Genomic DNA, 27,847 nt, shown 5'->3' on the forward strand with positions numbered 1-27,847 from the left:
TGGCACCCTCCAGCCTGACAAATTTTGCTTGGTGGAGCCCCTGTGCTGGGTAGGAGAGTGCCAGGACGCTGAGGAGGTGAACAAGGAGGGGCTGATCTGCTTTACTTGAGCACTAAAATTCCCCTGGAGCCAGGGCTTGACTGTTCATCCCCCTGTGACTGGGGATCCCTGTGGGAATTGGGACATTCCATAGGTGCCAGGTTGTGCCTCTGCAGGCCAAGCCCCGACTCCCCAGTTTGCTTTTTAGCTGGGAGTTCCTGGTGGATTGCAGGGCCTCTCCAGTGCCTCCTGGTGCAGCTCCAAGCCCCATCCCAGCAGGAGCCAGTGGCACAGTCTGCAGCTGATCTGAGCAGCACAGCTGTCCCACAGCCAAAAACCAGGCCAGCAGCCCTTTTTTTGTAACCCCATGCCACAGTTATCCATCTCAGCTCTTTTGTTCCTCTTCCGTGACTAAGCTGCTCGCTGCCTGTGTTTCTTTTTTCCCCCTTCATTGTGTAGTTTATAATCTTCCAACGAGATACAGACAAAAATTTGTTTGCAGCGCTGGCCAAGAAGGCTCTTGTTTCCCTGGCACAGGGCCATGCTTACATCTCCAGTCAAAATACTGCTGGTTAAACAATAAATATTTATTGATTCTCCTATGAGCTCCTACATTTTTCCCAGGTGCAGTGGAACTTGAGGGGGGAAGCACTTGAGTGCTGCCCCTGGCAGAGCTGGGAGATGGCTCTGGAGATAGTGGGTCTGGATCTCCTGAGCCTTGGGAAGCTGGGATGGCTCCTGCTGCACAGCCCTGCACAGCTGCTCTCACCTCTCAGCACAGCCTTCCCAGGTTGGGGGATTTGTGCCTCCAGGCTTCCGTGCCAATGATGGGAGAATGTGGAAATCTAAAGTTGCTTTATTGTGCCTGAATATCCCCTGGAACAGGGGAGGGACAGTCTGGGATGGGCACAGAGTTGGGGACCAAGTGCACAGAGATGGCAGAAAAAGAAATGAATCCTTGAATCCCAGAATGGTTTAGGTTGGAAAGGTCCTTAAAGCTTATCCAGTTCCACCCCTGCCATGGGCAGGGACACCTCACACTGGACCAGGTGGCTCAGGGCTCCATCCAGCCTGGCCTTGGGCGCTGCCAGGGTGGTTTCTGTTGTAAATTGGTGCAAAGGCTCAGCCGTGGTGTCTCAGTGCAGCCACCCCCAGCTCTGGAGCCATTCACAGGCTGCAATTGTTGCCTTGCAGAGCCCTGCAGGGCTGGGCTGAGGTGGAGGCAGAGCCCTCAGAGCTGCTCCAAGGTGTTCCATCCTTCTCCAGAGGGGTGGCTGGAGTAGCCCTGGGTGGGGACAAACCCTGCTCTCACTACTGAAGTGAGACTACTCAGCTGCTTTCTGAACTGAAACTGCATCTTTATATTGAGGGTTTGGGGTTTTTTTTTCACTCAACTGCCAAAGACCCGATTGCTCCTGTGTCCCATGAGCAGCAGCAGCTCAGGGGAGCAATGCCCCCTGTGCAGGACCAGGCAGGTTTTGGCTGTGCTGACCTTGCTGAGCTTCCTGGCTCCCCCGGCTGTGTCCTGCTCTGTGCAGGGCAGGTGGGCCCGGTGTTTGCAGGAAAGCAGGAAGCTGGTGCAGCACAGCCTCTCAGTCCCACATCTGGTTCCTGGAGCCTGTGGATAAATATAACCTGCCAGAAGAATATCACAAACACACTGAGAAACAGCAGCTCGCTTTCCCAGAGAGGAAAATCCCCTCGTTTCTGTGGCTCCCTCTGCTTTGGGAATGAGGATTGGAGTCATTGTGACAGCTCTGGTTGTGGATTGGGATGTGCAAAGTCACAGGGCTCTGTCTGGGTCTGAACTGGGCTCTGGGGCTGTAATTCCCATTCATTCTCCCAGCTGCTGCTGGGTACAACAGCAATCCCTGCTCCAGCAATTCCCTGCTTTCCAGCTTTTTTCCTCATGTTTTAACCTTCCCTATAAAGCCAGAAGAGGCACAGACCTCCAGCTCAGGTGGCTGTGCAGGAGCCCAGGGTTATTTGGGCTGGAACAAATGTCCTGGAGGGTGTGCAGGGAGCACTGCTCTCCTCTGGGCTGTAGCTGTGTGTAGGATATCTTCCCACTGAATCCCACGGCTCTGGGATGGCTGTGGGGCTGCAGGCTGCCCCCTCACCCCAGCTGAGCATCCAGAGCTTGTTAATGAACAAAATGCATTTTCTTACACGGAGGGGATTCTAAATTGGCTCCACATGGATTCTGTAGGTTGTCGCACTTTCCCGGAGGGTGATGGCATGAGCAGGAATGTGGGATTGATGAAAGAAGCCAGACACTGAGTCAAAAGCTCCCCCTCTCCCCTCGCCGTGCCCCCTCTCCCCCCATCTCATCTCAAATACTTGACGTGATTCCAAGGCATTCTTCACACGGCTGGTGGGGAGCCCAGGGACTGGGGCTTTTCTGTAAAAGCTTTTAGAAAAAAAGCTTTGGGGCCTTTGACCCCAAAAGATGTTGAGAAAAGACTTGATGAGACCTTGTTTTTAGGGAAACTGAGGCAGAGTGCTGCCATTCCACCGCATCAGGGGGGTGGGAGCATCCTCAGTTGGGTGCTCCAGGTCTCCCTCTTCTTGCAGGATTCCCATCCTCCCTGGCCTGTGTTCCACTGCCCGGCTCCTCCCTGGCTCCTCTGCAGCACCAGGCAGGCCCAGAGCCACCCAGCTCCCGGAATTCCCAGTTTGGGGGTGCTGGGTGCCTGAGGCTCAGCATCCCTTGGGGACAGAGTGCCTGACACAGCAGGATGGGGCCTGCTGGGATTGCCACTCAGGAACCTCTCCTGAGGTGGCCTTGCAGGATAACACTGCTGCCTCAGGGGAGCTGCAGCTGCCACCAGCAGACCCCAGAAACTGGAGCTGGACACTGGGCACTGCTCTGGGGGCTGTTTTCTGTTGTTTTCCCCCTCTTAGCACTTTTTATCACAATAATCAAATTGTGGCTTTTTGACCCACATGAAAGTTTTTTTCAGAGGTGCCTGCGTGTGTTTGTGCAAAGCCACTGAATTTTGGTCACTGCTCTGGAAGCAGCAAAGGGGATTTTTGTTTTCTTACCTTTCAGTTTTGAGCAATTGTTTACTGAAACCTGAACCCTCTGAAGAAACAACTTGCAAAAGCTGAGTAGTCCTGGCTTTTTCCACTGGAAAATTAAAAAAAGATGGAGTGGGACACGTGAAATTTGGGTCTTTTTTTTCTTCTTTTTTTACTCATTATTGTTAGAAGCGGTTTGAAAACGCAATGCCAAGAGCTTTCTCTTTTCCAGTGCTCGAGGCACGTTACCCAACTGCTCCATCCCTCAGACTGCTCCATGAGGTCAGTAAACACAATTCCTCCTGCTCTGCAGCTGGAAACGAGGGAAAACTCTTTTGCTGAATCCCTGGCATCAGCCCCGGGCAGCAGAGGAGCCCAGCAGGTTGGGAGCGGCTGTCCCGAGCCCGTGGCATTTCCCAGCCCTGTCCTTGTGAAGGGTTGCCAGGGAGTTTGGGCTCCGTGTCCGAGGCTGTGCCGGGTTCTGGCAGGGCTGGGGAAGTTCCCCTTTCCAGAGGCAGCAGCGGTGTTTGGGGTTTGGAGCTGTCCCGGTGGCGGAGGGGCCGCTCCTCACTGGGGTCTTTGCACCCCTTGAGTGGCTCCAGGTTTGAATTTGGCTCCAAAGGCTGGAACACGAAAGGCCCCGGCCCTGCGCCTGTTCGCCTTCGAGCGGGATGAACCGCACCAAGGAGCCGAGCCCGGAGCAGCCGGGGCCATACGGATCCTATAAATAAATATTTTATATATAGATAGATATAGATGTAGATATAGATATATTGATATATAGAGATAGATATAGATACATAGATATATAGATATATAGATATATAGAGATATAGAGATATAGATATAGGTATATATATATATAGATATATAGAGTGACCTGAGCGCCTGGTGGAGCAGCACAATGGAATGGGGAGGGAAGGGATCAGTGGAATGGGGAGGGAAGGGATCGAGAGGGGCTGGTCTGAGCTGTGTCACCCCTGGGCTGGACCCTTCCCCCCCTTTGGCGTCTTCAAGCGCTTCTGCCTTCCCTGGCTGTCTGTCCATCGCTGGCACTCACTGAGAGCCAGTGGTCGGCTGAAAGATTTAAAAAATCAAAGAAGGAAAAAGGGGGATCAAACCCCAGCTGAAAAGGAGGAAAGGGAAGGGCAGGGGAGGATGATGTGCCTGTAAGCCGCGTGTGTAACTGCTCGCTAATCTGGTGACTAATTCTGTGCGCGGCTGCCAAGCCGGGATCCATCCCCAGCCCAAAGCTCGGGAGTCATCGGGTCCCCTCCCTGCCCCATCCCAGCCCCCCGGCCCCCCGCACTCCCCATGGCAATTTATTTACTCATCTGGAGGGCACAGCCCCGGCGGTCTCTTGACTCAGCAGTCCGGGGCCGATGGGAGCTGCGGGAACAAATTCCAGGCAAGAAATAATCTCATGATTTGTCTCGGAAAAGATTGCTCCGCAAAGATCCCCTGACGGTCGCAGAGCGCTCCGTGCCGGCCCCTCTGGCAGAGCCTGACCAGGCTCCCGATTTCCCAACCTCGGGCAGCCCGCCAAGGATTCCGGGGGGACTCGCTGGATCTTTCTCCCTTGGAAAAACTGGGATGGATTTGGAGAGAGGGGATGGCACAGGGGCCTTGGAGCCGATGCCTGTCCCCCTGGGGAATGGGGAGCTGGAGCTGGCTGGCCAGGGCAGGGAGCCCAGAGCTTGGGGCTGGGTTGGTTTTTGGGGCATTCCTCCTTTTCTTCCCCTCCATTTTCCAGGGATGGTTTAAGCCCTTCCCTCATCCCCAGGCAATTTGGTTCCTCCATCTGTGTTTTTGCCCAGGCACTGGCATCAGCTCTGGGAGGGCTGGCACCAAAGATGATTTTCGAAGCACATTTATCCTTTGGGGTTTTTTTTCCCCTCCTGTTGGCTATTTTTCATCCTATATTTCTCTCATCCTGGTCTTTTTTCCACACCTCCTCCCCATCCAGAGTAACTGGAGTTCCATCCCTCTCTGAGGGCTCTTTGGGAGGTCTGGTCCCATACCCAGTGCCTTCCCATGGGTGCTGGGAATGGGGTGGGATTACACCAAATTTGGAATCAAGGATCTTTACACACCTGCATTTTTTCTGGCAGGAAAGCCCTGGGGGTTGGCAGGGCTGTTGGGCTGACAGCTCCTGTGACAGCTCCTCCTCAGCTGGGATCAAGGCTTGGGATCACACAGTTCCTGGGGCCATCCCACCTCCCTGCAAGGGAGCTGGTCCAATTCATGGTGCCCTTGGAGATGGAGAGGAATCATCCTGGATCACTGAGGAGTCACTCCTGGAGCACCAGGAGCTCGGGGCCAAGCTCCCAAGGGAATCTCACACCCTCAAACCACACATCCGAGTCACTGCCGAAGCTCCTCCGGCCTCGTTAGGGTTGACGGAGGATTCCTGGAGTTCCTGGCAAGGGCTCCCAGCTCCCGAGTCCCAAATGCCGCCCCCTCCACCCCCTCCTCCACGGAGTCTCTCCTAAGGCTGCTCTTGGCGTGAGCAGCCGAATCCAATCAGCCCTTTCACCATCTGCTCCCAGGCACTTCTGCTGGGGAGGGCTCGGGGCCAGGGAGGCTGTAATTCCTTAATAGCTTCCGGATGCTCCGCGGGGTGGATGCGAGGCCGGGAGTGTCCCAGCCTCTCTCCCCCAGCCCTGCTGGAGCTTTCCAAGCTCAGGGCTCCTCTGGGCAGATCCGAGCACCTCCAGCCACGTGGGTTTATCCCTGCCTGCCCTTCGCTCTTCCCAGCTGAGGCCAGGAGGTGACATAATCCCATCCTGGACCACGCTTGGCTCTGGGATGGGGATGACTGAGGCTGATGGGGCAGCCCAGCTTGTCTTTGGCCGCCTTCCCCAGCTCACTCCCACCTTCATCCTCCCAGGGCTTGGTCTGGCCCAATCCCTGCACTGGTCCCTTCCCTGGTGGGAAGTTTCCTAGAAGCAGGAACTGGAAAAGAAGAACTTCCTGGGGTCCTGGGGAAAGCCTCACTCCTGTGCCTGTGGAGCCTGGAAACCTGGATGTTGCATGGTGTAACACATCTGGGCAAAACCCAGGAGCCCTGTGCTCAGCCTGGGGTGGAAAGGATTAATCTTGGGGCTCTGCTGGAAAATCTCCTTTGTTGGTTTTCTTGTCTGCTTAAAAACTAATAAAACCAGGAGAATTGTTCCTGGGAAGCTGTGAAATGAAATTACTTTGGCACTGCTGTTCCTGAGGCCGGCGTGGGCTGCAGAGTTTTGGTTCCCAGGTTTCTCCCAGGCCCCTTCCTGGCCTCCATCACTGGGGGAGCTGAGCTTGGACAGGGGGCAGGGAGGTGAAATGGTGTAGGGCTGGCAGGAGCACCCAGGGATGGCCTTGTCCTGGTCCCAGATGGGAAGCTGGTCCTTGTTCTCCTCTCAACAATGCCTTGGCTTTCACAGCTTCCAGCCCAGCCAGGAAAAGGCTCCTGTGCCTGCTGGGGTCCTCTGGTGCTGTGCAGAGCCTGTCCTGGGGCTGGGGGGATGTGCAGTGTGGGGGACACGAGTGGTGCCCATGGAGGTGTCAGGGGCGGCATCAGCAGAGCCACAGCCCCGAGGAGAGCCAAGGATGTGGGGCTGGCTCAGGTGGCAGAGCAGAAGGAGCAGCTTTTCTCTCTCCTGTCCAGCTGGTTCTCCCTCTCCTCCCTCCCTGGGAGATGCTGCTGCACTGGGAGATGCAGCTTGGAGCTTGAGATGGTGCTTGGAGCATGCAGTGCCTGCTGTGAGTTTCAGGGGCTGCTGGGTGTATCTGTGTGTGAGTGTGAGTGTCTGTGTGTGTCTGTGTGTGTGTGTGCTTGTGAGCCCTGGCCAGGGACACCCTCAGAGGGGGTCAAGGCACTTGGAAGGGCAAATCTTCAGGGCATTAAATCCAGGGATGCAAAGGAGTCAATCCATAAGCACACAGGGGAATTGCAGGCACGTGGATCGTTACCTGCCATCTCTTAGCAGCTGCCAGCGGAGTTGACTGTTTGCTTTAAAGAGTTATAAATAATTTTGTTGATTAAAATGATTGATTATCCCTGGTCTAATATTATTTAGGCAGAGCAAACACTGCTGAGATTTACCAGCTGCTCTCTGACCTCCCAACCCTGATCTGTTTGCAGAAAGCCTGTGCAATTATTTGTTTGATTTCAAAGCTAAATATCCTAATCTTCCCTCTCCGCCTTGGAAACTGCAACTGGCACCGGGACAGCTCGGGCTGATAAGGGAGGGCAGCTCTGGAGTCCCCGTGTGCAGTGACACTTCCCTGGGCACAGAGGGCCGAGGGGGGGACACGGAGAGCTGCTGGTCACAGGTGAGGACAGGGAGGAGCTCTTGGGCTCCTCCTCCTCCTCTTCCTCCTCCTTCTGCTCTGCACACACTGATGGAGAGCTGCCCGCGCTTCCTGCCAGGCCCGGAGCGCTCCCAGATGTGCGGGAGCGAGGGGAGCTGTGCACCCAGATGTGCGGGAGGGAGGTTGCTGCTGTCCCAGATGTGCAGGCGGACGGAGGTTGCTGCTGTCCCAGATGTGCGGACGGAGGTTGCTGCTGTCCCAGATGTGCGGACGGAGGTTGCTGCTGTCCCAGATGTGCAGACGGACGGAGGTTGCTGCTGTCCCAGATGTGCAGGCGGGGGGAGGTTGCTGCTGTCCCAGATGTGCAGGCAGGGGGAGGTTGCTGCTGTCCCAGATGTGCAGGCAGGGGGAGGTTGCTGCTGTCCCAGATGTGCAGACGGACGGAGGTTGCTGCTGTCCCAGATGTGCAGGCGGGGGGAGGTTGCTGCTGTCCCAGATGTGCAGATGGACGGAGGTTGCTGCTGTCCCAGATGTGCAGACGGACGGAGGTTGCTGCTGTCCCAGATGTGCAGATGGACGGAGGTTGCTGCTGTCCCAGATGTGCAGACGGACGGAGGTTGCTGCTGTCCCAGATGTGCAGACGGACGGAGGTTGCTGCCGCAGCCGGCGGGGAGCGGGCGCTGTCCGGGCACGGCACCGGGGTCCCGCTGCCAGCCGGGGACGCGCCGCCGCTTGCAGCTGCCATTGAGCAATCGGGGCTGTCTGGCTGGCATTGCCCCGCGGGGAAGGGACGGCCGGGAAGGCTGCGGAGGAGGGGGTGGGACAGGCAGGAATCTGCAGCTGCCGAGCGGCGCGGGGCTCGCCCGACGCCCGGGGCAGCGAGCGGAGGTGACCCGGAGCTGCCGAGCCTCCCTCCCTCGTCATCCTCTGATCCTTCCGCATCGCCGCCTTCGTGCTGGCAGCATCCTGTGGGGATGTTCCGGGCTTCGGGAAGCCGCAGGAACATCCGTAGGGACCTTTCGCTCGTGAGCCCATGGACACAGCGCCGCGTCTCCACAGCGGCTGTGACAAACATTCCTGGAGGATGAATGGGAGCTGCGGAGCAGAGCAGAGGCTTTGATGTGGACGGACGTATCTGGGGGGTTGAACATCATCCCAGCCCCAGGGCACTGCCACTGGCCTCCCATGTGCTGCCCTCGTGTCCGGCGTGACTCGGCCTGGGGGCAGGGCTGGGGCCAGGACACAGAGGGATCGCTCTGTGCGGGGACATCCAGGGAAGGCTGGGGAATTCCTCGGCACAGACAGATTGTAGGTGCTTGAATCTCCATGTCTAATCCCTTCCCAAGGCAAGGATAATTGAGGCTCCTGTTAGAACCAGCGATTTCCCAGCAGCAGGGACAGCTCTGTGGTCCATCTGCCTCAGAAATGTCTGTGTCCTGGTGATGGGCAGCACAAATGATGGGGTTTTATCCAGGGCACGGAGTCATTGCACATGGATCATCGGGACTGTGGGATGAAAACATCCCGAGCTGTGAGGTCATGCGTGGCTGCTCGCAAAGTGTGCTGGCACAGTTTGTTCTTCAGGTGTGCTTGAGCCAGCTCAGAGCATTGGGATCCTTTGTGAGTGACGAAAGAGCTCAGCTTGACTGAAGGTTCCTTGGCCCTTCTCCTGCTGCGAGGGGACAGCCCTGCCAAGAGATCTCAGCCTTCCCTTTTCACACTTTGCATCCTGACAGCATCTTCCTCACACAATGTTCTGCCAATTATCCTCAACCTGGCCTTGCTACATCCCCGCTCTCCCTTGCTGGGAGACTGGTGCATGGTTTGGCAGCCCCAGCCTGCAGCAGCAGCTGGAGGTCTTGGAGCTGAATCCCCTTTGTGTCTGCCCCTATTCCTGGATGATGATGAAGGACAGGGAGATGAGTATCTGAGTCTGAGGGTTTGTTTGGATGGGTGGAAAACTGTTCCACCTGAACTGCCCAGGGAGTATCTTGAGAGCATCCCATGGGTGCTGCTGCAATCCAGGAAAAATCTATGACAGGATTCTGGGATGGGTTCATCCTTCTCTTAGGACAAATGTTCCAGTCCCATCCCTTCTTCATCAAAGATGCCAAAAATGGCAACATCAGCCAGGGATTTGAGGAGAGAACTGCAGAATTCCTGGGTTTAAGCTGGCTGGAAGGGAATGTGAGCTCTCAGGGATGGTGGGTGTGTATGACCCAGAGCTCCAAGTCCTCCCTGTGTGCCGGAGCCCAGCGTGGGATTGCCCTGGAAGGGCTCAGGCTGGGCTCCTGCAGCCCTGGAAGCCTCCGGGGGCACAGCTGGGACTGAGGGCTCCTGGCCCAGCCCGGGGAGAGTGAGGAATTTCAGGTGGGTTCTGGTGGCAGGCGTGAGCCCCGTGAACAGGAACATCTGTGTCTGCTCGCTCGGTGCCGGGTGCTGGGGCTTGCAGGGTATTTTCCCTTTTTCCCCCATTGCTGTTGAGCAATCCCAGCTCTGTGGGGTGTGAGGAGCGGGGCTGAGAGGAGCATCTCCCGCAGGTGGGGCAGTGACCTGGGCTGGCTGGTTCCACTTGACCTGTTTCCAGCCGGGCCAGGTGTCCGTGACAGGCTTTTCCAGGCTCCGGGAGCGCTGTGTGCCCGTGCCCGGGGATTAGAGCTCTTTAGCGGCGCGGTTAGCAGGGATTAGGGCGATTATCCCGGGGAAGCGTGGCTCACAGCTTTGAGCCAGCCTGGGAGCGTCCTCCCAGCCCTGCCCAGGAGTGATCCCAGGCTGGAAGTGAGGTGCTAATCCTGGCTCCAGAGGGGACACCGCTCCTGGGGGATTCCATTGGGAAACAGGGAGGGAAGGGCTCTAAGGGCTTCGAGAGGAGCCTTTGCCTCCTGAGCAGAAGGGGTTTGGGAAGGCCGAGGTTGCTCCTCGCTGGCTGCAGCCTCCTGGCCTAGCTGGCTCCAGCCTGGAGCCTCCACAGGGCTTTAATTAACCTGGACTCTGCTCTCAGGCCAGCAGGCTCAGAAAAGGCTGGTGGAAGTTTTATGTTGTGATGCTGTCAAATTCAAGAATGGTCTTGTTAGATTCAAGCGTGGGAGCGTCTCGTGCTGAGCTGATGGTGCTGCTGGAGCTGAACCACTCCAGCCTTGTGGCATCTCACCCTAGAACCCTCTGATGGGTGGGCTTGGGAGGGACCTTACAGCTCATCTCATTCCACAGGCACCTTCACTATCCCAGGTTACTCCAAGCCCTCTCCCACCTGGCCCTGGGCACTTCCAGGGCTGGGGCAGCCACAGCTGCTCTGGGCAGCAGTGATGGAATTTTATTGATGACCAATTTTGTTTCTGACTTCTTTGATGGTTCCAATGAGTGCTGTTAAAGCATGGACACATTCCCCAACCTCAGAGGTGGCTGAATCTCCCCAGGGTTTGCTTTGCCCATCTGGGCTCCTTCCAGCACCTGAAATGGGGAGGATGGGGTGAATCCCCAGCTGAGGGAAGCCCCTGAGCTGCTGAAGGAAGAGGAGCTGTGGGCCCTGGCCCTGCTGAGCTGGGGGAGCTTTCCCATAATCGCAGCAAGCGTTGACTCAGGGGCTGTGGTTTAGCTCAGCTCCAGCCCTGGCCTTGCTCTTGCACTTTATTCCCTCTTCTCTCCCACAAAAGCCAAGGACAGAGTGAGCTGCCCACCAGGCTGCTCCCCTACAAGCTCCTGGGACTGTCAAGGATGCTGCTTTCCCAGGATTGCCATCCAACACCCACAGTACAGAGCAGGGAGGGAGGAGAAGGAGCTGCAGCCTGAGCAGGGCAGGCTGTGACTGCAGAATCCCTTCCCTGTGCCTGGTTCCTCACAGCTGCCAGATCCCCAGAGCCAAATCCAGCCCTCCCTCCCCTGGGGGCTGCTCTGTGTTCACTTTTCCTCGTGGACACGTCTCTCCCAAGCACCGCCAAGCCAGGGTGTCCATGGCTGAACCCCAGAACCCGAGGCTGAGCAGAGCATCCCAACACCTCAGCCTCAGCTGAACCTTCCCCGCTGCTGCTGCAAGTGCTCAGAGCCCAAACCTGGGACAAAGTGCTTTTATCTGCATTTAGGGAGGACAGTGTTCAGGCCTGATTTTTAGGGGAAGAGCTGGCCCCCATGGCACACCACATCTCCCTAAGAAAACTGCTGAGGGCCGGAAAAAAGCCGGCTTTGTTGGGCTTTCTGCAGCGCTAAGCACTGTGGGCTTTCGGTTTCCTCTCTTGTTTTTCTCTTGAAGCCCAGCTTTCATCTCACAGTATTTATTTTTCACTGCTTGAAGAAGGAAAAAAAAAGACTTTTTTTTCCCTTTTTTTAAAAAGAAATATATTTATTTAAAATTAAAATAGCAAATGTCTGCACCTTTTGTGCCATCCTTGCAAAGGGAAGCAGGGCCAGTCTCTGCCAAGTTGCTGTAGGAATGGGATCCAAATCTCCCCCATCTGCTTCCATCCCATCCCCACAGCCCCAGCAAGCACCTCTTGCTGTGTTTAGCCCTGCTCCCCATCCAGATTTCCTTCTGCTCCCTTTTTTCCAGCTTTCTGTCCCATTTTCCCTTTCCCCCCCTCGAATCTCGCTGCCCTTTGGGCCCGAGGAGCCCTAATTGGAACAGGCCGGCTCCTCTCCTGCTTCCTGCGTGGGAGTGAGAGGCAGCGCTTGTGAAAACAGTTCAAAAGTGCACACAAATTTTTGCCTAATCCTGCCTAAATAACAGGGGGCTCAGCCAGGGTTGTTTGCCTGGGTGTCCCTGCTCTGAGCTGGGGGCACCTGGGCAAGGCAGAGCTGCCCGAGGGGCTGGAGGTGCCTGGGGGTGCTGCAGAGCCAAGCTGGGGACATGGGGACACAGTGGGGACACGGTGGGGACACGGTGGGAATGCAGTGGAGATGAGGTGGGGACATGGTGGGGACACGGTGGGGATGCAGTGAGGACGCAGTGGGGATGCAGTGGGGACACAGTGGGGACACAGTGGGGACACGGTGGGGATGCAGTGAGGACACAGTGGGGATGCAGTGGGGACACAGTGGGGATGTGGTGTGGATGCAGTGGGGACACAGTGGGGACACGGTGAGGATGCAGTGGGGACATTGTGGGGACACGGTGGGGATGTGGTGGGGATGCAGTGGGGACACGGTGGGGACATGGTGGGGATGCAGTGAGGACGCAGTGGGGATGTGGTGCGGATGCAGTGGGGACACAGTGGGGACACAGTGGGGATGCAGTGGGGACACAGTGGGGACACAGTGGGGACGCAGTGGGGACGCAGTGGGGACACAGTGGGGATGTGGTAGGGATGTGGTGCCCGGCGGCCTCGCTGGGGAGCGTGGGAAGGGTCTCAGCTCCCAGCCCCCCTCTCCTCAGCCTCCTCTGATCCTGAGAAAAGTTCTCGGCTGCTGAACCCTCCCAGCTGGGGGACGTTGGGAAATGTGTGCTCCAGCTTCCCCCAGCTCCAGCTCTGCCCTGGTTTGGATCCTGGGGAAAGCTGAGACCGAGGGGGCTCGGGGAGGGGAGCTCAGTGTGGGCTGGAGGGGGAACCACAGGCTTGGTGGCCACGGACTCACTGTGGGCACGTGGGAGGAGGGTGGGAGAGTGAACCCCTGTCACCCCTTGCAGAGCCTCTGGGAAACTCCTACTCCATTGTCACTCAGCAGTGGGGGGACATCCTGGAGTGTGGGCAGCTCCAGAAGAATGGGATGGGGGCTCCAGGGGATCTCAGCTGCCTCAGGGCTCAAGGACTGAAGTTTCTGAGGGACACAGGCATGAATTCATGAAGCCCTTGGATGCACAGTCCCTGCAAATGATCTTGTTTGAAACCAATGTGCATCTTCTCCTCTAATTTAATCATGGAATCCTGGAATGGTTTGGGTTGGGAGGGACCTTAAAGGTGATCCAGTTCCACCCCTGCCATGGCAGGGACAGACTCCCCTGTCCCAGGCTGCTCCAAGCCCTGTCCAGCCTGGTCTTGGGCTCTTCCAGGGATCCAGGGGCAGCCACAGCTGCTCTGGGCACCCTGTGCCAGGGCCTGCCCACCCTCACAGGGAAGAATTTCCTCCTAAAATCTAATCTAAAGCTAAATCTACCCTATTTCATTAGAAAGCCTTTTCCCCTTGTCCCTGTGCCTCTGCCAAGCCACACAAAGGCCTGGAATCTCCATGACATCCATGTGCTCCAGGCCTGGGAAGGGGAGGCTGAGGAAACCTTGGGTCTTGCCCTTGGTGTCTGTCCATCCATCAGGGCAGGGACAGGAGGTGCTGTGGGGTCAGGTGGCTCCGCTCTGACCTTCCCCACATCCCTTTCCAGCAGCTACTGGGTGAAACCCCACACAGGGACACACTGGGGCTCTGATGGAAAAAAAAGTGAGTGGCCGAGGGGAGCTTGGAGGAGTCACTGACCCCGAGTGGAAACTCGGCTGAAAAATGACTTTGCTCCCATCCTTCTGCTCAGAGCATCCTTTTTTTTTCCCTGACTGCCATTTATTTTCCTTCTGCAATCAGCTGCAAATGGCTTTGGCATGCAGAGGAGTTCTGTGCATTTGAAGGTCAAAATCCCAAAAGTTTGTAAATCTGAGTCCTTTAAAAAGATCAGATGTGTGGAAATAGTTTACACATGCAGGGCCTGGTGGGAGCAGAGTGGGAATTGGGTTGGGAGATGAACTTGCTGATCTTGGCCTCTTTGCTCCCGGTTTTCTCTCAGGCTCCATGTGCCCCTGGCTGGGGGGTCTGGGCAGGTCCCCCTTAGCACAGAACCCATCCAAGGCAATGTTGTTGTGTTTTATTCTCTCGTCTCTCTCAAGTCCCATCCCCAGGGATGTCAGGGAGCTGCAGGGGCCTGGTTTGGAGAAGCCTTGGAGCCCCCAGATCCCTCTTTGCCTTGGAAAGCTGCAGCCAGATAAAAACTGCCCCCATGCGAGGCAAATTCTGCATCTCTGCTCTACAGATGCTGCATGTGCTGCTGACATAATTCTCCTGGGTGACTGCAACTCCTGGCACTGTTTAGAAATCAAACCATAACTCCCTGTCTGCTCTCCCAGGAGGGAAATCAAAGGCGGCTCTGTCGGCACAGGACGAGGACACGGCATCCATGCAGCCGAGTGCACGTGGCAGCTGTGGCAGGGGGCTTTGATGGGCTCGTAAAAACCAGCCAGAATTCCCAGCCTGGCCCCTGCTGCTGAGCTTGCTCTTGGGATTAAAGCCCCAGCATTCCTGAACTGGGTTTAGGTGGAACAGCTGGCTCTGGTGCTGGCTCCCACCCCGGCCCCTGCACACAGCCCTGTGCTCTGTGGGCAGCACTAAAGGAGAGGTTTTATTGGTGCAGGGTTTGATTAAAATCTTGCAAACAGGTTTCAGATGGCACTGAAAGCTGATACCGGGGCAGCTAAGCCGGGTTTGTTGCTTTTGTTCCTGAAATTCTGCTCAACTCTGACCTTTAGGCATCCCAGACTGGAGGCGAAGGGCTGGAGGACATTGCCAGGGCTGGGTTTGCCTCCATGGGAAGGAATTTCCCTGCACCCAGCAAAGTTGATAGAGTTATAGGATATTCCAGGATGGAAGGGATTCACAGGGATCACTAAGTCCAACTCATGGCCCTGCAGAGAGCTGAGTGAAGCCCACCATGCTCCCTGCACAAAAACCACCCAGTTTTTAAATAAATAACAAATTATTTAAATAATTCAAAGCAGCAGAAGCAGAATTTAGGGTAAAAACTATCCATCCACCCCATCTTTCTCAAGCCACCCAGCCCAGCCTTGTCCCCAGACACATCTGCAGAGCTTCACATGCACGTTTGGTTTTCCCTGGGTGAGTTTTCCCCAGCTCTGGGACACTGCTGACCCAACCAAGGCTTCTGCAGGCTCAGGGCTTTGGGGCTGCTTTGTCCTCAGCAGAAATTTGAACAAGTGGCTGCGACCTCGCAGGAAAAAGGCAGATGATGTTTCAGTGCTAAATCTGCCGAGCACAACATATTTTGCAGAAGCCTTGCAATGCACATTTGGGTTGATTTGGGTGTTTAAATAGAAACTGTCCTCTGGCATGGTTTTCTTTTTTTTTATTTGGGAACAGACTGTTTGCTTCCCTGTGACCTCTCCCTGGGAATCACTTCTAAGTCTCCCCTGTTTTGACAGGTTGTTTGTGCAGAGCTCAGCATTCACCTTCCTAAACCGAAATCTTATCCCCCCGCTACTGAAAAATTGATTCGCTGGGTTTGTGCAAAGCCAACCCCATGGATCCTGCACGACCAAACAGCAGGATCAGGGATGAGCCCTTGCTATTGCAGAGATAAAAATACCATTTTTCATCCTGCTCTTGGTGTCTGGCCTAAGAAGTTCACCTCCACACAGGTTTTCATGGGTGATTCAGTGTTCAAATTGGGGTTAAAACCATTTTCTCAGCCTGGCTCTGACTCATCTTCCCAGGGCAGGCAGGAGCTGCTGTTGAGGCAGGCAGAGGGAGCAGATTCCTGGGTGGTCCCTGTGACCACAGAGCAGGGAGAGCAGAGCATTCAAATGTAACTTGAGGATGAAGGCAAAGGGGCACTGAGCCACTTTCTCCCAGTGTTATCTCAAGCAGCAGATGGGAAGCAGAGATAGCGACAGTGGCTGCTCATTTTCCATGCCCTCTCCAGCCAAATCCAGTAAATAATGAAGTGTAATTTGCCAAATTGTGTAATTTGCCTTTGGATGTGGGATTTGCTTTGGAAGGTCCTGACGCTGCCACTGTGGAGGCAATCGTGGATTTGTGCAGTGAGCTGAGGGCAGGAATTGTGTCCTGAGAGACTCTGTTGGGAATGTCGCTGTTCCTACCCGAGTCAAGAGTCTGCAAATCATTTCTTGAGAGCCTTGGGGACTTGGCTGGAGGATGTGCAAAGGGAAGGGGGAATTTTTGAACTGGGGCTGAGAGGTGGAAGGGGCAGAAGCGGGGACAGAGAAAGTTGCTCTGTTTGGCTTGGCAGTGGAATTGCCTTGGGAGCATCCAGCAGATGATTTGGGGTGTTTGCAGCATGGTCACCCTCACCTTGTGCTACAGAGCTGCATGTGGAGGTTTATCTGTGGAATCACGAGATTGTTCAGGTTGGAAAAGCCTTCTGAGATCATGGGCTCCAACCATTCCCCACATTTTTAAACATTTCCAGGGGTGATGACTCCACCACTGCCCTGGAATTGTATTGACCCAACTCCCAGATTCCCACTTGGAAAAAACCCAATGTTGGGTTGTTTGGACTTTAAATGATGCCCTGAGTTTGGTTGGGGAGGAGTTGAGTGGAGCAGGAACTCCAGACTGGGGCAGCCTGGGAAGCAGCTGGGCTGGCTGTTCCCTGTGGCTGCAGCGCTGCTTCCATCCCTGACTCCGTGTTTTATCAGGAATACACCAACACTGCCTGGAACAAGCCCTCAGCAGCATTTTGCAGGTGTAAAGGTTTATTAAATCAGGAGCATAACGAACTTGGAGCGATGGAAAACTGCGGTGCCTGAGTTTCCACAAGACACAGAATTCTTTTCTTTTCAATGTCTGTGTCCAGAACACCAAAGACTTTGCCCATGGTGTCATTTTTCCACTGAGTTTTCATGGAAAATTTCCACTAGGCTGCAGAGCTAAACCAACCTCAGGTGGAAGATTTCCATCTCTGCTGACCAAATGCAGTTTGGCATGGTAGTTGTTCAAGACTTTCCTTCTCCATCAAAGATGTTTTTCAGGAATACTGAAGTGTGGAAAAAAGGACCAAACCTCTATTCAGATATTTTGCCTCAAAGGGTTGCTTTTATTTGTGAGACTCTTTGAAAGATTCATCTTCTTCCAAATAAATTAGAAAAAGGGATTAAAGAAAGGAAAGGAGGAGGTTTGGTCCTTGTCAGGATTTACTCCAGGCCTGGCTGTTGGCCCTGCTGTCCCATGGGATGGCTGCCATTGTCCATGACTCACTCCTCACTCCGTGCATGACGTAACTCTGGGCTAATGTGGGATTTTCCAGCTCTTTGTTTCCCTTCCCCCCTCAAATGGGTATTCTGCCACTTCTCCATCCTGTCTCAGCCTGCTGCCAGCTCGCCTTTTCATGGACTCACAGGATCATGGAATGGTTTGGGATGGAAGGGACCTTAAAGCCCATCCCATTCCACCTCCTGCCTTGGGCAGAGACACCTTCCGCTATCCCAGGCTGTTCCAACCTGGCCTTGGACCCTTCCAGGGAAGGGGCAGCCACAGTTTCTCTGTGCCAGGGCCTCCCTACCCCCACAGGGAAGAATTTCCTAGGATGAAGAATTTTCTAGGAGTCTTTAATTTTCTCCTTGCTTTTCTTTGGACTGGGATGACAGAGTAGCAATTCAGGGATGCTTTTCTCCCTCTTTCTTGCTCACCCTGGTGTGGGACTCTGCCTTCCTCAGTGCCTGGAGCTGCTGAGCCATTTCCCAGGCTCCAGACACACCTGGAATGCTGAAGCCCAGCAGGCTGATGTCTGGAAAGGCCTTGGTATCATCATCCAGTAGCACATTCCAGAAGCATAGTGATACTGTGTGCACCTGGCAAACATTCCCTGACATCTTTCCCAGTCCTGTGTCCTCATGGCCGTGTTTTTCTCCTGCTTCTTTCAGACATGGAATGTGCGGATGTGCCTCTATTAACGCCCAGCAGCAAAGAAATGATGTCCCAGGCACTGAAAGCCACGTTCAGCGGCTTTGCCAAGGAGCAGCAGCGGCTGGGAATTCCCAAAGGTAAGACTTGGCTTCCTGTGAACAGCCATGGCACCCACAGGGGTTGTGTCCTCCTTCCAGGCCCAGAATTCCCCGTCTGCCATCTCCCCCTTTGGCTCTCCTCGGGTGGCATTGCCTTTCCAACACCACCTGAAGCTTCTTGGGAGCTTCAGCTGGAAAAACGTGGACAAATCATCTCCACTAAACAGAGAAGCAGCAAGGACCCTTTACCAGAGCTTGGTGACAGGGAGAGACCAAGAAAATTGGAGAAATGGGTGGGAGAAGGAGGTCAGAGAAGTGATGGGGTTTTTAGAAATCCCAAACAAATCCAAAGCTTTTTCCTCGGGTGAAATACAGCATTAAGGCTGATCCAGACTGGGCATGGTGTTCCTCACACCCTGATGCCAGTGGGCTGCCAATCTGCACGGATGAGGCTGATGCAGGGTGGCTGGAGCACTGTGTGTGTCCCGTTTGCCTGGGGATGCTGACTGCTGGATCCCTCTGCAGACCCCCAGCAATGGACAGAGACGCACGTGCGGGACTGGGTGATGTGGGCAGTGAACGAGTTCAGCCTGAAGGAAGTGGATTTCCAGAAGTTCTGCATGAATGGAGCTGCCCTCTGTGCCCTGGGCAAGGAGTGCTTCCTGGAGCTGGCACCTGACTTTGTGGGTGATATCCTTTGGGAACATCTGGAGATCCTGCAGAAAGGTGAGTCCCGAGTCTCCTGGGTGAACAATTCACGGCATCCTGGCCATCCTGGTTTTGGGGCTTTCCATAGACCAGGAGGTGATCACCTTGAGCTTTAATCCCAGGAAAAACATCTTGCAAAGCCCAGTTTTTCAGCAGGATTCCAAATGGGCATCCCAACGGCAGCAGGCAAGGCAAATCCTGGCAGTTCCTCAAAGAGTGTTTGTGCCGGCTGCTTGGCAGGGATCCCCGGTGGGCAGGGACGCTCTGCCTGCCTGGAATCCATGGTGGGATTTTCCAAAGCATTTTTCCTCAGCCTGTTCAGCTCCTGTTGTGAATTTTACTATTTCCTCTACTGGAACTGGGTACAGGAATACAGCCAAAATTCTGAAAACCCAAATTTCCCAGTGGTGGTTGGAAGCTACTTTGCTTTGTTCCATGTCCCAAAAAAACGGGTGTTTCATGTCCCCAGAACCAGCATTTCTGGGAGGAGAAGCCATCCGTGCCATTCCCTGCATGACAGCATCCAGGGCATTAACTGTCACTGACTGGGGACTCACACTTTGATTTACAGAGTCGATTTTCCGTGTCTGGATGCTCAGGAGCACTGGGATGGTTTTTGAGGAGCAGGCGAGGAGCTGAGCACCTCTACCTGAGCCACAAGCAGGAGCTGCAGTACACCTGGACTCTTTTTCCAGCTCCTTTTTCTGCAGAGCTATTTGCTTTCCTGGAATGTCCCCTGTGCTGTCCTACTGACCCTGGTGGCAGGAAGGGGAGGGGGAGCACAGTTATTCCTTCCAGGAAACCATTGACAAATGGATGTTAATTGCCCATTACTAATTTTACTGCTACCTGTGGTTTGCAGAAGGTAAACACGGCCCTTCCCGGGCTCTGGGCAGGCCAGGCTGTTTTCCTGCTCTTGGGCTCTAAATCTGGTCTCTCCTTTTTGTTTTGCATATTTTTCATGGACTGCTTGGATCAACACTGAGCAGTTTAACCAAACAAAGCCAAACCTTGTGGTCAGCCCAATTTCTTCTTGCCATGAGCCATTGCTTGCACCTTCCCACAGCCCTTCTTCCTTGCTGGCCCTGCCCATGGCTAGGAATAGGTGGTCTTCAAGGTTCTTTCCAACCCAACCCATCCTAGGACTCTGTAATTCTGTGATTTTTTTGTGCTGTGCGCACTGGAGAGGGTGGGATGTGCTGCAGGTACTGACTGAGGCACCAGGGCTGGGTTTGCACCTCCTTCCTGCAGATTCCCCACACATGGAGATGGACTTCATGCTGTAAATTTATGGCAGAGTGGGAATCATAATTTCATCATTTCAGACAGCACTGACCCATGTGGGTGTTCAGACACTGCAGTATTGATGGTACAAAAGCCTGGGATAGGGAGGAGTTTTTCAAAGAAGATGAAAATCTTTGTCCCTGCTGCAACTCTTCTTCTGAAAGGCTGAAAATGAATAAAGCTGAATTTCTGTGTCTTCACACTGTTGGTGTTGCCCTGGGAGCCAAGAAGTCTCCATCCCCTGTTTGGTTTCACCAGTGACTTTGTCACTCTTGTACAAGCAGGGCCTTTGCTCCTCTGGTGGGCTCTGAACACATTTCCAGTGAGGTATTTGGTGAGTAACAAAAAGCTTCCAAGAAATAACCAGCCTCAACCCCAAGACTGGTTCCCTGTAAATCTTGGGGCTCATCTCCAGCCCTGAGCAGAGCTGGGCTGTGCTGGTGTTGTACAGACAGAACAGAGCTGTCCCTGCCCATGCAGGTGGAGCTGGGGGTCTCCCTCTGCACCTGGATGTGACGTGGGAAGAGATCCAGGTGTCTCCAGGCTCAGCCAGGGTTCCAGCTTGTCTCTCAGTCTTTCCCACAGTCATCACTGGGGCTGTTGGTGCTGGGAGTGGTTCTTAACCCTGAAATGCCCGGCTTTGGCTTTACCTGTGCTGCTGGCCAGGGTCGTGCTGGGCCAGGCTGTGACCCACTGTCCCCTGAGCTGACACTGTCCCCTGTGAGCACTGCGTGACTCACGTACCACAGGCTGCTCAGGGTTTAAAAACAGCATATGGGTGCCTTTTCCCTGCATGGATTTGGGTGTTTTTCAGGCTTATTTTTCCATAATTCTTCCTAAAATAACCTTCTCAGTTACCAGCACTCAGCAGTGCCCTGCACTTGACTCTAAGCACAGCCAAAGGTTCTCCCCTGCTCTGTGGTCACCCCCTGCCCCCTGGCAGACACTGTGGAGAGAGGAACAGAGCATTTCTCATTAGTCCTCTGTGTTTGCACACCCCCCCATTTTGTTAGGGAATATTTTCCAGGCTGCAATCCCCAGGGGAGAGGGTTGAATGTAGGCTCCTCACAGGCGAACGTGCGTTATCCGTGCTCGGCTTCAGACACAAACCCAGAGCTGCCCGAGGGCGTTGGTTTGCTTAAAGGAGAGAAAATCTCCCATCCCAGTATCCCTGCCCAGAATGCCATGCTGGAATGAGTCAGGTGTTCATGGAAAAACTGCTCAGGGTAGGGGCAGGGTGGCTTTTGCGTGGGAAAGCAAATACAGCGCAGCCCAGGAGAAGCAAAGCGCTTGGAAAAAGCCATGGGAAGCAGGGAATCCATGCTTTGACATGCTCCAGGCTCATTGCCAGTGAGGTATGCCTGTGGAAAGCTGAAAATTGGCATTTTGACTATGTAGACATGGAGAAGTCTGTGTCAGGAGCGGGGTCAGGGACAGTGAGACAAAGCGGTTTTGAACATGGAATGTTCTGCCTGCATCAGGTGCTGCACAAGCTGGGAATTCACACAGATCTGGGGTTAGAGGAGCTGGGTTTGGGATGGGTTACCTGCTCCCTTGTACACACCTACTGCTGCTCTAAAAATAGGGCTTTTCCAGGAAAACAAGTGTCCTTGTGTGGGGAGCTTTTCCAGGAGCTCACACATGGAAGTGTGCTCAGCAGGCCCCAGGAGAATGAGGCAACAAAACCTGAGGCAAGCAAGGAAATGATGCAGCTGGGAGCTCAGAGCCTCCTGGAGCCCTGACTCAGAAAGCTGTTGCTGTTTGGGCCGGGTTGGTTTTGTTTAAGTTTGGCCATACCTGCAGCAGGAATTCCCAAAGGAGCCAGGTTTCTGTGGGATTTCAGCTCTGAATTAATTTCTGTTGCTCAGAACGTCCCTGGGGAGGAAATTTTGGGAAGTTCAGGGCTCTCTGTGTCACAGCTCTGTGTGCCTTCAGACTGGTGACATTTCCTTCCTTTCCTCTTTGCAGAAGAGGTGAAACCATACCCAGCAAATGGAGTGAACACCACCTACCCCGAGTCCCGCTACACCTCAGACTACTTCATTAGTAAGTCTCAATTAGCAATGTCAATTATCACCATTATCGTGCCTGGAAGCACCTTTTAGCAGAGATTTGTCTGCACTACAATAGGACTGCACCATGCAAAGGGTGATACTGTTTTTCCAAGGGTTTAGGGTTGATTTGGAAGCCTTCTGTATTTTCTGGTGGCTGCCTTGTGTGCCAGAATCTGACTTTTTTAAGCACTATTTGTTTGAAGCTGTTGCTCAGCAGTCTTTGAAAGCAGCCTTGGCACACCTGAGTATTGGGAATTGTAAAAAATGTGTTAAAAAAGGGAGGGAATGGGGAGAGAAGGCTTCATTCTGGATTGCCAGGGAGGATCCTAGCAAGGAATGGGCTGAGTCTCCACCTGCACTCCTGCACTTCCCATTGCTTTGGAGGTGTTCTTTAAGGGCAGTGGAAATCTGGGAGATATTTCATGAACCAGCAAAAAGCCTAGCTGACCTGAAGAGATTTAAATGAGGTGTGAGGGAGAAATCCTTTGCTGTGAGGGTGGGGAGGCCCTGGCACAGGGTGCCCAGAGATGTTGTGGACTCTCCATGCCTGGAATTGTCCCAGGCCAGGCTGGATGGGGCTTGGAGCAGCCTGGGGTGGTGGAAGGTGTTCCCACCCATGGCAGGGGTGGGATTGGATGAGCTTTAAATTCCCTTCCAATCCAAAACCTTCTGGGAATCCATGATTCTGTGGATTGGGATTCCAGGCTTTGGCACCAGGGAGAGGTGGCTCTGGAAGGGATTCACCTTTCCCAGCCATCAATGAAAGGTTTTTGTCCTGTTGCTCTTTTGCTGAGACTCCACTCTGCAGGATTTTCCAGCTTTTTCTGTCTAGCAGCTCCCCTGGGAGGAGTTTGGTGCAATGCACATTGAGGATGGCTGGGGCATATCTTATTTTCCTAAATTGTTGCAATCTTTAGAGCCCATCTCTGTAGATTCTGGAACCCTTTCCCAAATCAGCACCTGAGGGTGGGGGTGGGGGATGCTCTGGTTCCTTGGGGCTGGTTTGGGGCAGGGTTTGACTCCTGTTGTGCCCCCAGGTTATGGCATCGAGCACGCCCAGTGCGTGCCCCCCTCCGAGTTCTCGGAGCCCAGCTTCATCACGGAGTCCTACCAGACCCTGCACCCCATCAGCTCGGAGGAGCTGCTGTCCCTCAAGTACGAGAGCGACTATCCCTCGGTGCTGCTGCGGGAGCCGGCGCAGGACTCGCTGCAGACAGACTACTTCTCCATCAAGCAGGAGGTGGTGACGCCCGACAACATGTGCATGGGCCGTGCCAGCCGAGGTAAGGCTGGCCTGAAAGCCGGGGCTGCCTTGGCTTCCTGTGCTCTCCCTTCCCTGTGCTGGAATGGAGCTGGGCACGCCCAGGGAGCTGTGCAGTGCTAGCGCAGCCCTCTCCCAGCACCTGTGGGATTCCCTGCTGGCTTTGAGCCCTCCCTGCCCTTCTCTACAGGGAAAACTCGAGAAATGTCTTTCTTTCCTCTCCTCTCTGCCTATTTTTACATCATCTGCAGAAATGGCATGTTTCTGGTGCTGTGCCTTGATGTCGAGCCCGAGTGAAATTGAGCTGAGCTTTAGAAATCCCATTTTTTAGGAGCCCAGGCAAAGACTCACAATTCCTTCACAAGTTCTCATCGGGAATTGCTGTTCAAGGCTTTGCACTCTGTGATCCAAAGTCTTGATCCATTATGTTTCAGGGATTTGATGGCTGCTTGTTTGAAATATTCTGCTGTAGGCAATTCTGTGCTTTGTTTCGAGGTGCAGATGTCAGGGGCTGAGGCAGCAGCAGAGCTCAGGCCCTCCCGAATGCTCCTCTCCAAAGAGTCATAGGTACATGATTCCTGTTTGAGATGATGGGATTTAAACACCTGAACACTTTGGAGGATCTGGGCCCAAATACCTTCCCAATTAATGTTATGAGACTGGGAGCAGGTGGGGCCCACATGTCTGATTGCTTTGTGAGCACATCAGCGATGCCAGGCTGGGGATGTGGCTCTGTCTCCGTTCAAAGCTAAAAGTTTAATCCATGGAGCTCAAAGTCCCTCACAAGTGGGATCATTATCTCTGGATTCCAGGTAGGGAACCTGAGGCACAGGGAAGAGATGTGACCTGCCTGCCATCCCCCTGAATGGCATCTAGGTGTCCCCAGGCACAGAATTCATTACAGTGACATGTTGCTGTGAGCCAGGTTTGATGTGGAGCAGTTAAACCCATTTATCCAGAGAGGAGAGGATGAGCTGCCTTCCCAGGAAAGGCAGAGCTGCTTTCCAGGGCTGCATCTCACGTGCAGCCCATTTGAACTTTCTCACTCTTTTTCCAAGCTGGGAGAGCCAATTACAGGAAAGTTGTTACTCGTGTTATTGCCTCTCCTGAGAGAGGTGATGTGAGCCAGAAGGGCAGCAGGATTTTAATTTTGGGTAAACTTCTCTTTTTGGGGTTGTTTTTCTGCCTAAATTTCATCAGTGTCTTTCCCTTTTCTGACCTTTTCTTTAACACAGGTGATTTCATCATTCTCACAGTGTGGTGGTTCAGGGAGGCTTTTGCAGCTGTTCTCAGCAGCAAACCTTAAAATGTTTTCAGGGGAGGGAAGAGAGAGCCCTGGATGCTGCAGCAAAGATCTGAACACTGATTGCAAGAGGCTGTGCTCACACCAGTGCTGCATTTCAGCCATGGAAGGGCCTTTGGGAGACACAAATCCTCCTGGCACAGGGGAAAGCCTTAATATAAGGCAGAGCCTGGTTAATTTTTATTTATGTCCCTCTTTACCTTACAAGGTTAGTCTGACACAAAGTCAGGCCCTTCAGCATCACCTCAGGGTGAAGGTTTTTCCAGACACCTTCTGTGGGGCTTTAGGAGGAAATTTTGGGGTCCCACAGGACTTGTTTCTCTCTGCCCTGTCAGTGAGGGTGGCTGCTTCAGAAGTGGAGATGCCAAACTCATTGAAGCTTCTCCTGAGTAAGTGCATGGTGTGATTGTTCCAGCTAGGTGGAATTTAGATGGATTTCCAATGGATTGACAGAAATCACATCTCTGTCGGATTTTAATTCCTTTTCTAAATGAGCCTGTACTGCAGGACTGCTCAGGAAATTGGTTATTCCAATTAATGCACACACACACAGCAGCGTTGTGTTCCCCTTAGGAGGATTCAGGGAAGGATTGGAGTGTGAAATCCTCAAAAACCTAAAGGAAAAGAGAAAAGACTTTGAAACAGGGCTGTCCCAGCAGAATGAAGCCAGTGGATCCCAGCTCCCAATGGTTCCAGGCCAGCAATCAGGGCAGGGCCTGCAGTAGTTGAGTCTTTTCACAGCAAGTGCTCTTTAAACTACAACACAACAAATATTTGGGGGCGTGTGCCAGAGCCCTTCCACATTCCCCATCCTCTGGGATTTGCTCTCTGGGCCCAGGCTGTGGGTAGCTCTGCCAATGGAAATTTCTCCAGGAGCTCTTGCACAATCCCAGCAGCTGTTTTTAGCTGGGTTTGGGAAATTAGTGAACTTGAATGATCCTGTTACGCTTGTAGCTTGTCAGGAAAGATGTTGAGCAATCGGCAGAGTAGAGAGATCAGAGGCAGCAATTTCAGTTGGGTCCTTTTTTAGCTCTGTTTCAGTACAGAGCTGCATGGGCTGGCTCTGGGGGATGTAAATCAGCACTGCTGAGGATCTGGCCTCTCATGCTCTGGCTTTGACTAAAAATACCCCAGAGAATGACTTTGACACAGAGCAGCTGTGCTCACCTTACCAGAGCTGGAAAAAGCTGTTGGAGCTCTCAGCCACTGGCTCTCCTCCTCCATCAAAGCTGCTGCTGGTTGGGGATTTGGGGCTGGCTGGAAGAGATGGCAGTGAAAGGCTGCTGTTTGGGAGGGAACATCAGAAAGGGGCTGTGTGTGCCTGAGCAGTGTTTGAATAGGGCTGGCACGTGTAATGGGGGATTTATTGGAGACCTCCAATATCCTTCAGCAGCAAGAGAATCACAGAAATCAAAGAATCCTAGAAAGGTTTGAGTTGAGAGGGACCTTTAAGTTGGTTCCACCCCCTGCCATGGGCAGGGACACCTTCCACTGTCCCAGTTGCTCCAAGTCCTGTCCAACCTGGCTTTCAACACTTCCAGAGTTGGGGCAGCTGCAGCTTCTCAGGGCCTCCTCACCCTCTGAATAAAGAGGTCCTGGAGTGCCCTGTTTAGGCTTCTGAGCTCATCCTTGAGTATCTAGTGAATTATGTTTCTGACATTGCCTTTTGGAAATGAGGGACCATTTCCAGTCAGCCCCAGGCACCAGTCTTGGGTAGAGAGGTCAGATTTGGGTTTTTCCCAACTCTCTCTGCCTTGCTCTTCTGCCTGAAGTTTTCCAGGGCTCAGCCCTGCTCTGAATGGCAAAGGTAAAAGTATTGCAGGTCTGGGCCGTGCTTACTTTGGAGATGTAAAGGCACAGCATCAGCTGCCCCATGCCTGCAGAGTGCACAGGTGAAGCATCCTGTGCTGGCCAGGCCCTTCTCACCTGCTGTGCCTCCCCCAGGTAAGCTGGGAGGCCAGGACTCCTTCGAGAGCATAGAGAGCTACGACAGCTGTGACCGCCTGACGCAGTCCTGGAGCAGCCAGTCCTCCTTCCAGAGCCTGCAGCGCGTCCCTTCCTATGACAGCTTCGACTCCGAGGACTACCCTGCCACCCTGCCCAGCCACAAGCCCAAGGGCACCTTCAAGGACTATGTGAGGGACCGGGCCGACATGAACAAGGACAAGCCCGTCATTCCTGCTGCTGCCCTGGCTGGCTACACAGGTAGGGCACCATCCTGGGAACCCCTCTGTGCCCCCCAGCACCTCCCCAAGGCCAGGGGCACAGCCTCGGGGCGCTCTGGGCTGCCCCAGCTCGGTGTGGCTGGTGCAGGGGTGTGGGGAGGGTTTTGGGGTGTCTCTGGGGTCAGCCCAGGGCTGTGTCTCCTTTGAGATTGGGCTCACACCCCTCATGGGGAGTCCTTGGCACAGGGCCCTCGGTGCCTCGTTCTCCACTGCCCCTGGCTATGGCAGGAGCTGGCTCTGCTTTGGCTCCTGACCATGAGGTGCTGCAGAGCCCCTGGCCTCTTGGTCGTGGTTTCCCCCCTGGGGAAGGAGCAGCCTTGTCTCCAGCCCTGCTGGGTGGTGGGGACGGGTCCTCTCCCCTCTGGCCCCGCTCTGCTCCGTACCTTGGTGTGAGGCAGGGATGGGGCGCTGCCAGAACCATCCCAAACATTTTCCGTTCCCTGCACTGGGAGAGATGAGAAGGTGATAGACCATGGAAACTCTGGCTGTTTATGACAGCCCTTCAGCAATCTGGCATCTTCAAGGAGAGAAACTTGGTGGGATGGGACTTCCAGCTAAAGCTGAGCTAATCCTTTCCAGCCCTTCTGTGCCATAGCTTTCCCCTGTGCTTAAGGAAACTCTGGGGCAGCCTCCTGCCAGCTCCCCTGGCTCTGCACATTCACATCTGTCCTGCCCCAGCTGGTGGAAAGAGTTAGTGCTGATAAAGATCATCACCAGGTTCAGATCCTGAGGTGCGGCTGGCCCTGAGTCTGCTCCCACGCACGGCTCATCTCGGGGCTGACACCAGCCTCTGTGAGGGTGGGGAGAGCAGGAGGGAGAGGAAAGGTGGGGAGATAATTTTAGGAGTGTAAAAAAGGAAGTGGTTTGTTGCTATAGCTTTAGTTAGAAAGAGAGCTCGGCCCTGCCTGCTGAATGAGACTCTACCCAGTCCATAGCAAATACGAGTGTGCTCTGCATTCCTGAATGGATTGGGGCTTGGGGATGTGGTGGGG

The 27,847-nt window shown here is 54.1% G+C and overlaps 1 protein-coding gene across 4 annotated transcripts in view; it reads left to right on the top strand.

Annotated features, from left to right (window-relative positions):
* Positions 1–27,847, top strand: part of ETS1 (ETS proto-oncogene 1, transcription factor) — a 78,270-nt gene that overhangs the window by 36,830 nt on the left and 13,593 nt on the right. For all 4 annotated transcript variants that reach the window (XM_086861156.1, XM_023941568.2, XM_086861157.1 and 1 more), the window contains 5 exons: positions 17,940–18,059; positions 18,546–18,746; positions 21,981–22,058; positions 23,104–23,349; positions 26,575–26,835. In XM_086861156.1, coding sequence (XP_086717282.1) covers positions 17,940–18,059; positions 18,546–18,746; positions 21,981–22,058; positions 23,104–23,349; positions 26,575–26,835 — 906 coding nt within the window. The remainder of the gene's footprint in view (positions 1–17,939; positions 18,060–18,545; positions 18,747–21,980; positions 22,059–23,103; positions 23,350–26,574; positions 26,836–27,847) is intronic.

Source organism: Cyanistes caeruleus, chromosome 23 (assembly GCF_971803275.1).
Source record: "Cyanistes caeruleus chromosome 23, bCyaCae1.hap1.1, whole genome shotgun sequence".
NCBI classification, from domain to species: domain Eukaryota; kingdom Metazoa; phylum Chordata; class Aves; order Passeriformes; family Paridae; genus Cyanistes; species Cyanistes caeruleus.